Source organism: Microtus pennsylvanicus, chromosome 1, assembly GCF_037038515.1.
Source record: "Microtus pennsylvanicus isolate mMicPen1 chromosome 1, mMicPen1.hap1, whole genome shotgun sequence".
NCBI lineage: Eukaryota > Metazoa > Chordata > Mammalia > Rodentia > Cricetidae > Microtus > Microtus pennsylvanicus.
This window is the reverse complement of record NC_134579.1, coordinates 39,593,696-39,606,096: the sequence shown is the minus strand read 5'-3', so window position 1 is coordinate 39,606,096 and position 12,401 is coordinate 39,593,696. Positions and strand designations below refer to the sequence as shown.

At 39.7% G+C, this 12,401-nt stretch overlaps 1 protein-coding gene across 19 annotated transcripts in view; it reads left to right on the top strand.

Annotated features, from left to right (window-relative positions):
- Stxbp5l (syntaxin binding protein 5L) overlaps positions 1-10,124 on the top strand; it is a 210,654-nt gene extending 200,530 nt beyond the window's left edge. For 18 of the 19 annotated variants that reach the window (XM_075962211.1, XM_075962301.1, XM_075962256.1 and 15 more), the window contains 3 exons: positions 2,227-2,338; positions 4,010-4,230; positions 4,763-10,124. In XM_075962211.1, the coding sequence (XP_075818326.1) occupies positions 2,227-2,338; positions 4,010-4,230; positions 4,763-4,804 (375 nt within the window). In that variant the 3' untranslated portion in view covers positions 4,805-10,124. Of the gene's footprint in view, positions 1-2,226; positions 2,339-4,009; positions 4,231-4,762 lie in introns of those variants that run through there. The other variant, XR_012909712.1, reaches the window with a different exon arrangement.
- Positions 10,125-12,401: the final 2,277 nt, after the last annotated feature.

Genomic DNA, 12,401 nt, shown 5'->3' with positions numbered 1-12,401 from the left:
CTGTAAAGGTTTATTATTCCTAAAAGGTTTCTGGTAGAGTCATTAGATTTAGGTCTCCTATACATAGGAACATAATATTGAAAAGGGGAATGATTTAAATTCTTCTTTTACTAGTCCATCGAACTTGGTTGCTGATTGTTTTCTATTCTCGTGTTGTTTTTACTAATACTTCAAGCACTATCTAGAGAAAGAGTAAAGAATTCAGCATCTCTTTCCTGATGTTAGTGAAAATGCTTTGAGTTTTTCATTTATTTAGGATTATGTCCATATAGGTTAGTAGAATAAATGGAGTTTAAAGATTATTAAATCTGTAGAAAATTATCATTAATAAGTCATGAAGAGGGACTGAGGAAAGAGAAAATTAAATAGGACTGAGGGAAAGTATATGAGTTTTAAATAAAAATAGTACAGAGAACTAAATGGAATAGGTGAAAAGTAGAATAATTTTAAAATGTAAGGAATATACAAATTAAGCAACGCCATTAAGAAATATGCAAGAGTGAAGTCTTTAACAACAAGACAGTGTAAACTAGAAACTGTATTACGGTGTCAGTCAGTCTCTCTTCTGTACTGGAATGGATCTTGCTTTCTTCTTCTTCTTTTTTTTTTTTATTGAGAAAAGGAAAAAAAAAAGTTTCCCCCTCCTCCCAGCCTCCCATTTCCCTCCCCCTCCTCCCACTCTTCTCCCCCTCCCCCCACTCATCTCCCCCTCCCTCTCCAGTCCAATGAGCAGTCAGGGTTCCCTGCCCTGTGGAAAGTCCTAGGTCCTCCCCCCTCCGTCCATGTCTAGGAAGGTGAACATCCAAACTGGCTAGGCTCCCACAAAGCCAGAACATGAAGTAGGATCAAAACCCCATGCCATTGTCCTTGGCTTCTCATCAGCCCTCATTTTTCGCCATGTTCAGAGAATCCGGTTTTATCCCATGCTTTTTCAGTCATAGTCCAGCTGGCCTTGGTGAGCTCCCAGTAGATCAGCTCCACTGTCTCAGTGGGTGGACGCACCCCTCGTGGTCCTGACTTCCTTGTTCATCTTCTCCCTCCTTCTGCTCCTCATTGGGACCTTGGGAGCTCAGTCCAGTGCTCCAGTGTGGGTCTCTGTCTCTATCTCCATCCATCACCAGATGAAGGTTCTATGGTGATATGCAAGATATTCGTCAGTATTGCTCTAGAATAGGGTCATTTCAGGTTCCCTATCCTTATCTGCCCAAGGAACTAACTGGGGACATCGCCTTGGGCTCCTGGGAGCCACTCTAGGTTCAAGTCTCTTGCCAGCCCTAAGGTGGCTCCCTTAACTAAGAATTGTGCTTCCGTGCTCCCCTATCCAGCCTTCCTTTATCCCAAGGATCTAACCCTGCTGCTGGGAGAGTAGATGCCTGTGTGTCTAGCTCAGATCTGTTAAAGCAGATTTGCCAACCAGCAGTGCCCCAGTGGAGCTCAAGCAGGTTTTCTCCTGGGTTGAATGTCTGCCCAGGTGACAACAGGGGCCAGTCCTCCTATAAGTGGATTCCACAGGAGTGTGATGTGTTCAGTGAAATCCCAAAGCGTTCAAAAGAATGATTTCTAAGAATTTTCAATTAAAACAGAAGGGAAAATAAGTTCCTGGACTTCAAGATGGGCTACCCCTCAGAATAATCTCCAGCTGGCCAGCTACTGTCTTCTTAATGTGCTGGATGCTCATATACATCCTGTGTGGATTTAAATGTTGGAGACCCTGATGCAGCCATACCTGTGTTTTATTTACAGTCCCAGCTGTCCTGTCTCCCAGGGTTCACAGTCTTAGCATATCTCCAGTGAATTTCAGTTCATGTCAGTGACCACATAATGCCCACATGGCTCTGTGGTTCTCTGGGTCTTGTCTTAATGAGTGGACTTGGTGTTTGGAGATAAGAGTTGTGCTGGATCTTCTACTGTTCTCAGCAGAGTAGTTGAGTGCAGAGTCTGCTCCCTCCTTGCCCCAGAAACTTGGTAGTGACATAGGACAGTGGCATTAGGTGATTTCCCAGGGTCTGTTCCATGCAGCTCATGGCTGGACTGTCTAAAGTTTTGTTTTTCTCCTTTATTCGTGGTCTCTGAGGAGATAAGGTCAGAACTGTGTACCAAGCAACAACCACACAGAAAAGACGTGGAAAGGCTGTCTTCATGATGTACTGTAACATATCACAGTGTTACTTTTCCATATATTAATTCATCTTAGTTGCTCTAATACTCTCTTCTTAATTGGTACAGGACATGTTAGGCGATTTGTTTACTCCCATTGAGACACCAGAAGCTCAAAATAGAGGCTTTCTCAAGGGGCTGTTTGGTGGAAGTGGACAGACATTTGACAGAGAGGAGCTCTGTGAGTAAATTTCTTATTATTAAACCCATCACAAACTAGAAAACCTCTGTGTGTGTGTGTGTGTGTGTGTGTGTGTGTGTGTATCACAAATTCTAGACCAAGGTGCCTTTGTTTCTGTATTAAAGTTTGAATATTATTTTTCTCATATTTTGAAAATTATTGTTTAGTAAACATGAATGAAATTAGTTACTATATTAGGAAATAATCACAAATTATATATATGTATTTCAATATGCATGTATTATATATGCAATATATAATATACAATTATATTTGTGTATATGTGTATGTGTATATTTGATATATATATATCAAATAAGTAATGAGCAAGCTGAAAAGCATCCCAGTTGTAGATAGGCCCTAGTTTCATGATCAGTTGACAGTATTTGTCTTTTTAATTCTGAAAAATCGTTTTAGTCTGCTTTCCTATTACCACTGCTAGAAAATAGATTCTTCTTCATTCATATGCCAAGTGTATCAGTGCCAAAGGAAAAAAACTAGTTTGAAAATCTACCAGTGAAACTCTGATGAAAAGTAATCAAAAAGCAATAGGAGACACACACACAAAAAAAAAAACAGAGGACAGACAAAAATAAAATTTCAGACAATGCCACCTCCATTTAGTTTTGCATACCAAAACTCCCTTTGTTTTGAATTTATAACTGTGCAAAAAGACATAGGTACCACCCTACAGTTTAATCTTATTTTAGTCAATAAAGGGAATAGTGTAGTATATGTGGCATCATAGAACTCCACAAATATCAGAGAGGCCAGACCAGAGAAGGGGCCACATATTATAATTCCATTCATATAAGTTGTCCAGAATAGGCAAACTCATGGGTACTAAAAGTTAATCAGTGGGTGCCTGAGGCTGGGGTAAGGAGATAGTGGGGAGTGATTGCTCATGAGTTTGGGGCTTCTATTGCAAATTGGAAATATTCTATAATCAGATAGCAGTTAGAGTTATACAACTGTATGAGACACTAAAAACCAGTGACTTAATTATATGTTTTACTAAGGGTTGCTTTTATGGAATGTGAACTAGATATCAATGAGACTTTTATTTTCTAAAGTCTAGGTTCTTTTCCAATGTGACATCCTGAAAACATTAACTAAATTTCTGACTCAGTGAATGTCAGGCTGAGTAACAGACCTGTCTCAAAAAAACAAGATGTGACCAGCAAGATGGCTCAGCAAGTGGAGGCACTTGCCACCAAACCTAATAATTCGAGTTCATGACATGAACTCAGCCCATAATGCACCCGCACATGCGTGTGTGTGAACATGCGTGTGTCATAATCATTCAATCAATGTTTTTAGGATAAAAAAAAATAAAGGTGGGCTGCACCTGAGGTTAATCTCTGAATTCCACATACAGGATCACACATGTGCATATATACACAAACACATGAACACATACATACATTGCAAGTTCAGTCTCATATACACATATACCACATATACACAGACATATGATAACAATATCTCCCAGTATCTCCCTTAGGCATTTTTCTTAAGTGCTCATATCTTTAACACATATATGTGACAAGACACCCTTTGAGTGAAAATTATGATAGTAATAGAAATTTATGAAAGTACTTTTTTGCCTTGGAGGCCATCTTGAGTATGTATTACTGACATGTTTTACATTTCTATGGCTTAAATTCTCAGTTGGGGAAGCTACAGCGGGGAAAGCATCCCGCAGCCTTGCACAGCACATTCCTGGACCAGGTAGTATAGAAGGGATGAAAGGCGCGGCCGGAGGGGTGATGGGAGAGCTGACCCGAGCCCGAATTGCACTCGATGAGAGAGGACAGAGGCTGGGGGAGCTGGAAGAGAAGACCGCAGGCATGATGACCAGTGCAGAAGCGTTCTCCAAGCATGCACACGAGGTAAACTGCCCACGTGAATGCAGGCATCTTCACAATGCGGCCACTGGAAACATCCGAGTCCTGAAGAAGGAAGTCTAGGCAGAGGCACTATGTGACCTGAATCCCTGAAGTGCTATAGCCCTCTACTCAGAGAGAGAAAAAGAAATCTACATTAAGTTGAGACTCTTTTCATTTGGGGCATAGCATATTGATCCATTCTGATACATTAGGTCTGTATTTTGTATCACCTGCTTGGCCAGGTGCACAGGGAGATTTTATGAGTTCCCCAAAATGGGTGAAGATCAGCAGAGGCTAGAATTCATATCTTTCATCTCGTCTGTCATTAAACATCGTTTCCCATCCACTGAGTGTGAGCAGCTTAAGTATTTGATTCTGAGCCTGTCTCGCATGGACTTTGTCCACAAAGTAAGAGGTCATGCAGTTCTATTACATTCTGAGACTTAACTAAATTTCCATGATTAACTCAGTGTTGATTTGCTGACCAGAGTTTTAAAGATGACATCATCTTATATTGCCGTTTTTCTCTTTCCAGTTAATGCTGAAATACAAGGATAAGAAATGGTACCAGTTCTAACCGTCAAAAGAAGTTGTGACTGCTTTGAGAATCCATTATTCAGGGAAACCAAATTTATTCCCAGCATCACTATTCAACTGCTAGAAACCAGTTTCTTCCACAAAATGTTCCATTATAGTCCATCCGAAGTTATCACACGGAGGCGTAGCAAAGGCAAAGCCGCTGTGCACCTTGGAAGCTGCAACCCCGGTTAAAATCCCAAGATAATGGCTGAATTTGTCTTTTCCCCATGTGGAATGGATGCTATCATCTTGGCATGTAATTTGCTAAGAATTTGTGTTTGGAAACTATTGGGGAGTCCTTTTGATTTGAAATTTCCTGTACAAACAAAAGCATTAATGCACTTAATGAAAAAAATCTTTGCATGATAAATTAACATCTTAAGAGGAAAAGAAACCAAAGCATGTTCTATCAGAAGAAAAAGGATTTATGGTGAACTCCTCTTCTGAATTGGGCCACACCCGACAATTTAAAAATCTGCATTAGAAGATAACCCTGCATTTCAAGTGGACCTGCCATACCCATCCAAACAGGAATCCAAACAAACCCAGAGTTTTTTCTCATCTGAAACCTTCCTTAGTATATTAGGACACTACTGAGTTCTCCTAAGCAAGAATCTGACTAACGTTTTCCTCCCTCCACAGCATTGCACATCATCCACAGCTCTCCTTAACCAAGGCTGGCCAGGATAGCGAAGGACTCCAGCACTCTTACCCCTGTGTCTGTCACCTTCAGGATGAGTTCCTGCTTTTAGTCATCAACCGAGCAGGGTTGATTCACCTCAAAGCATTTTTTCAGCCTGGTGTATAGTCTCCAGAGGAGTTGGCGATAAGTTTGCAGAAACTAGACTATAGGAATAAGGCAGTTAGTTTTGAGAACTGATTTCACAAAGAGTGGAATTTCACATACCCCAATTTCAGTTTCCAAAGCGATATATTTTTAAAGCACCATTTGTATCCTTATCTGCCAGTTACACAGTATATTACTGTTCAAACCCAATAGGGTCTACAATCCCAAGGTGCTTATGCAGCCTGACATTCACAGACCAAACTGGTCCTTCTCGTCGATGTGATTCAGTAAAACCTCAGTTAATGTTTTAGGAAAGAGATTCTGAGTTATTACATTTCTGATTGATAAGGGCTTTTATTAGAAAATTCTTTGGGGTGCAATGTTTATTAAAGGAACCTTTATGAAACCTAGTGCTATTTTAGCTATATTGGCCATAGTCATCATTATGAATAACACAAACCCATAGATAATTTAACTAATTAGATTGACAAATTGTCACAGGAATATGTTAGTAAATACCAAACACCTTCTTAAAATCTCTCAAAAGTAAAGGTCAGCTCCAGCATGATAAAATAATCTGTTCCAACCCAGCCGAGGAGCGCTGCACAGAAAATAACGGCAACTCTTACTACTCGCTCTATTGAACATGCTTGGATGTCAGAACATAGGACTCACCTGACAATGTGTTGCTCCTTTTTAGAACCTTAAATTATGTGGTTGATTTGTTTACTGGCTCTTGGTGGTTTGAGGCCTTGCTGGGTTACATTGGTGTTTAAAACATAACCATTTCTTCCAACTTCACAGACAAAATTGCCATTTTTATTGGTTTTATATTTTTTGTTTTGAAGTGGTGCTTTCTTTAAATTTTTCTTTGCGATCTTGAAAAGAGAGCAGAGGTGGTTAAAAGAGCTAGAAAATGCACACTAGAGTAGCATTTCTTAGAATCCTTGAATTCTTAAAAAACACCTCTCCATAAGTCTACCTTCTGCTATAGTATTAGCATAAGAGAACTTGTCTTGGAAATGCAGAAAATACACACATTTATGCAGTAAAAATATTAATGGAATTTAAGGCAGCCAAAATGCAACACACAATTTATACTATCTGTTTTAAGAACCCAAGTTTCTGATTTTTCTGTATACTTTAACATTTCTACATTATAAAATGATCTAAAAGAATAAAATATTTCTTTTGTTTTGAAATAGTGAAATTCAACCCAATGTAGTATTGAATTCAATGACTATCTCTGAAACTCCCAGGAATATTTAACTTGCTTTAGCGATACAGCTCAGGATAGAGTGCTTGCCCACCATGTTCAAACTCTGGGTTCAATCCTCAACAACACACACACAAATTCACTTGTTCTATAGCAAGAGTTCTCGATAGCAGCATCGTTAGTGCAAGTTTTGTCTAGCATATTATGGGATGTTAACAGTGCCCTTGACTTCTGCCTTCTAGATGCCATTAGAGACCCGCTAGTAATAACAGTAAAAAGAAAAAAAAGGACAAAATTGCTTCCAGTTGAGAGCTACTATTTTACATCATTTAAAGAGAAAGACTGTAAAATACATAATGTATTTTTTTACAGAAAATAGCATGCAACAAGAGCACATTCTCTTAGCAAGAGAATTCCACCAAAAATTATCTGTGTGATTCATACAATAGAGCTCAATTTTGAAGAATCAGTGAACTAACAATTACAGACTACTTCAAAGACACAGAGAATATATCAAAAAGGGACATCCACAGTGTTTGATAGACATGCTTAAAATTCTGACTTCAACAAATAAATCAAAAAGTTTATAAATAGAGATCATTTGGAGTAGGTGCTTCTGCCATGCTTAAAAAGAACACGTTCTCACGAATGTTTAAAGCTTAGATGTGCTTACAAAATTGTTTGCCAAACCCTTTCTTCATATAAGAGTAATTTATCCCTCAAATCAATGATTAGCAGAATCTAAATTAATGAGGTTTTACTGTATCAAAATTATTTTTATAATTCAAAGAGATAGCAATAACAATAATTTAACCATGGATGTGATTTTTCTCTTTCAACTTTTCTGTTCTGTTGCATTAACCTTCACACACACGCACACACATCACCACTACCACCACCACCATTTTGCCATCATGGCTATCTTAGGGAAATGAGTAGTGTTATACATTTAATCTTCTGCATTTTCTCATCTCTCTTCTGTCTTGGATCATATGGAAAACTACCCCCAGAAACTTTAATAGTGCTGCAGAAGGTGGCCCTGAGTCTTGGTTACCATCTAATTACATTGTGTCTACGAAGCAGCATCCGAAGACAAGGCTTGCGGAGCACCATCTGCACAAGGTGACTTTACTTCCGATCTTTCCTCAACAGAAAAGCCCTTAGCGTTCCAGCAGAAAATGGACCTTTCATTCTATTCACCAATGATGTAATAGAAGATGTATGTGTTTCCCTGGTTCTCACAGTAACGTAAGCAATGATCCTGTTATGAAGCCATCCACTTGTCCCGGAGTTTGGTTGGAGGGTGATCTCACTTATTTCAATCCCCTGAAAAAGCTGTGTGTCTGACTTTGCTTCTATACTTCCCTGAGTCCCCGACTTAGCACTCAGTCACCATGGGGGCCATTGTATGTCGTGTGAGCGAAGCTTCAGTGACAAACTGAGACGATGTCCAGCAACTCCATCCTAGAAACATTTCTCAAGTCTTTTGGAATTGATTCTCTATAAAATCTAGGTCTCTAACCTTAAAAAGTTTAAAGAGACTTTAAAAAAATGAGGTTCCCTTTTATATGACCCACCAATACCATTTTAAAGGTATCATTTACCCATTATTTGTGCCAGTTTGAAAAAACAAAAGGTAAGATTAGGCCCGAGATTGGTTGAAGACTAAGGTGGGTTCTTTGAGATACTTGGCTCGCGGGCATTTGGGTAGAGTAATATGATGAAGCTAGCTGGACAGGAGAACTAGTAGGATATTTGTCCTACAAGCATCCCTGACCACACTGGTTCACAGAGGGCAGTGACAAAGAAAGCCAGCATGTCAGATACAGTCTTGCTCTCTGTGTGTTAGGAAAAATACCAGCTTCACAGCTTCTTCACCTCCTGTCACTCAGCCTCATCTTAGGTGGTAGCATTGTGTATGCACACTAATCAGAGAGCCTGAGATAACTCACCAACATAGGTTGAGCATTGTCTCTCATAGGAGAGATTCTAGGAAGCATGGCTGATAAATCGTTTAGTATTCCTATCTACAGACCACGTAGCCGTGGATGTAAGAACTAAATAAGGTCTCATGTAGACACTGAGAAGGTGCAGCGTGAGGGGGTAGTGTCGGGAAGGCCACGAGAGTCTGAGGGAAGTGAGGTTTTGATTCGACCACAGCACAGGCAAAGGCCTATGTTTGTATCTTTGGTTTGTATTTTTTTTAAGTATAGCTTTGGATGTACATAACAATCTCTTGAGATTTTTTAATTCCCAATGATTTAAAAATGTCTTAGACTTGGAACAGAACATCAGTATTTTTGAGAACCATAAAAGTGGGTCTATGTCCAGCCAAAGTTGCTAAGCGCTGCTCTATGACCAACTAAGAAAGATTCTTGCCTTCCTGGGCTGATATTTTAGCCCCTTCTAAGGGTTCGGGAAAGGCAGAATGTAAGAGACACAGCCTTGTCTTGATTGGCATTTATTCTGTGCCTCTCACAGAACAAAAGTGAGTGCACATTTCTAGCCAGGCAGCGCCACTAATTCTTTGTATCTCTAGAATATTATTCTCTGTGACTTGATCTTATTTTAAGTCAACATTGTAAGTTTTGACTGTCTTTTACATAAGATACAAGAAATATCACCATAAGTTCAGCAGTACATAAAGCTAAGTGGTAAAATTCTCAATATCTGGAAAATGAAAATTCTCAAAATAATCACAAAGTCCATCAGCTCCAAGTTTATTGCGCACCCTTCTTCTGGAGCAGACATGGCGAACGGCCCCTGCTCAGCTGTGGGTATCTTACTGGACCTGATCTCAGCAAACAGGGAGGATTGTTTGATTGTTGTCTCAACAGCCAGGGCCGCTTGGGAATGTGAGTGAAGGGAAAGTCACCTTCTGAACACCAGGGCCCTGAAAAAGTGTTCACACCCCCAGAAAGGACTGGTCCAGCCAGGGGAAGGCAGCCAATGGAAGGCAAGGACACACAGAAACTGTTCTGACCACTCTCCCCTTATGCCACTCCCCCTCCTGTCTTGGCCCACCCTTCTCAACTGCAAAGCCAGAAGATACACTAGGTGGTGGTTTTGGATAGTTGTACACAGGTTCAAAATCTCTAATAACCTATAATTTTTAGTACTTAATTATGTGATGTTTTATTCTAGGAAATAAGAGACAGACAACACCATTGATGTATCTTTCTTTCATCTTCAGAATTTTTGCATCTTTTCAAAAAAAATGACAAATTACTATTTTTCTGTTGCATTCAGCAATTGTGACTATACCTAAAATTCTTGTAGTCTGTAGAGAGATCAATAAAATTGTATATGTTTGTACATAGATGCTCTCTTATGTCATGATGTCATAACTGTTAATTTTTGCCAAGATTAAACATATAGAGGTAAAGCCCTCATTTGCAAACTGTGAACTATGGTTTTACCAAGAATGAATGTTTTTAAAAGACATGGAGGGGATGGGAGAACATATTTATTTGAGCAAAAGAGGAAACAAAATCCAAGTTCCTGAAATGTATAAATTCTATTACAGTTAATTGATTGAAAGGGTTAGAAACATCCATTCAAAATTTCTATCAAATTGGAGACATGGTGAAAATTTTCATTTTAGCGAAAATTTAAAGATAACTTGCAAGGCTATTGACTGAATTGTACTTGTGATGGAATGAAAGTTGAAGGAAATTTACTAATAGTACCCATAAGACACTGCTGTGGCCCAGGGCTTAGAGACTCATTAGGCCTTGACTTCCTTTTTCAGCTCAAGCAGAAAAACAAATTTGTTGTGAGTTTATACTACCATCTAGTGGTCATGGTCAGCATTCTCAGATGAAAGCTTCTGAGCCATTTGGCTTTTGACAGCTTAGTTAATTCCCCCCTGGTGTTTTCTTTCCAGCCAACCTTGTCCTTCCACCTTCTAATTAGTTAGGGAAATCTATCCTTCACCACAAGCTTTCTCCTACAGTTGGATCTGTATAACATTGAAAAAAATCACAGTTAGCCCTAGGCTGCAAAGTAATTTTGAGTAAAAGGACAAATATCTAATCTCAATTTCAGATTTCCCCCAGGAGGACCAGTTCATCTCATCTTTAATACAGCGACTCAAGCCCACAGCCCTGCATTCAACACTCTCTTTTGCTTCCTTCCCCCCTCCTTCCTTCAGTCACCCCTCCTCCCTGCAATCCCTTCCTTTCCTGCCATTGGCTCTAGTGGAAGGGCGACCACAGACTGGAGCAGGTGAGCAGCAGAGGGGCCTCCCACACAGGCTCATCTCGCTGGAGCAGGTGAGAGGAGCAGTCACCCCACAGAAAATCAGAGCTGGGGTGAGGAGGTGGCAAGTGACACTTAGGTGGACAGTGACCCTGGGATTTGAGGTGGTCTTTGGAGCGGGCAGAAGACAACCCCTTTGGCTCAGCAGCGTGGCTCAATCAAGGAACTGAGCATTTCAATAAATTCACTGAGGATATAGGAGCCAAGCTTCTCACTTATGGAAACTGAGGAAGGGTATACAATTAAAAGAGAAAACCAGAAAAGCTATAAAGTTTGGTTTGTATAGGTAACTGAAGTTCATAATTTTCATATTTCAGAATGGGTAAAGGAGAGCATTTTTACCACCAAGAATGGTAGCCGAGGGATGATCAGCACAAACAGCCTGGTCTCGTCATCCCATAAAGCATAAAGGCACAAAACTGTCAAAGTATTCCCTGTCAACATGTAATTACTATTTCTCAATTAAAAATAATAAAACTTCTTAAAGAAGCGTAGGACGAACCTGGCCATGTCAATTCGAATTGGAGTTACCAGCGTGCACTTCATGTTTGTGCATATCTATATAATTGTATCTATATAAATAGTTATATACATAGATACACATAAGTGTGCATAGATACTGAGGTGTGTGCATGTTGTACATAGTATTTCCTAATTCCGGACACTGAAAAGACTAGAAAGATGCACAAGTAGTGCTGGATTTTGATTTCCAAATTTTCTTCCCCTCTGAATGAGCTGGAGGATTTTGACTTCAAGTCTGGTATATACTCTGTATCAGAAAATAAAGTATTCAAAGAAAGATGGCTACAAGTCAGAAAGCGTAAGAGACAGCTTGAATGAGTGTGCACAGGCCAGGTGAGGGCTACTTTAACCATGAAACAAACATAATAATTGAATACAACAGGAACCCATGGATTCATACTGAGATAAATGAATATGAAGGAGAGAAAGTTATTCCCTACAATGCCAGCCATTAAATGTAAATGGAGTTTGAAAATTGCTGTTAGATAATTATTATTCTAATATGTTGGGAAATATCAGTCAGTGCTCAAACTAATGGGGCCAAGGAGGATGTCCGTATAGGATGATTTACATTATCTCCCAGTGTCTTCAGAAAATTGTCTAATGTTTAAAAACTTACATTCAAAAACATGGCAGATACCATATTTGTTATGGAGGGATCAGAGTCCTCCTACCAGTAATGGGACAAAGCCTTGCCATGTACTGAGAAGAGCACAGCAGCCCTGCCAGACAGAGACACCGGGGCTAGCCCTGTGGAAGCATTAGACACAGAACACAGACACGGGGCTAGCCCTGTGGAAGCATTAGACA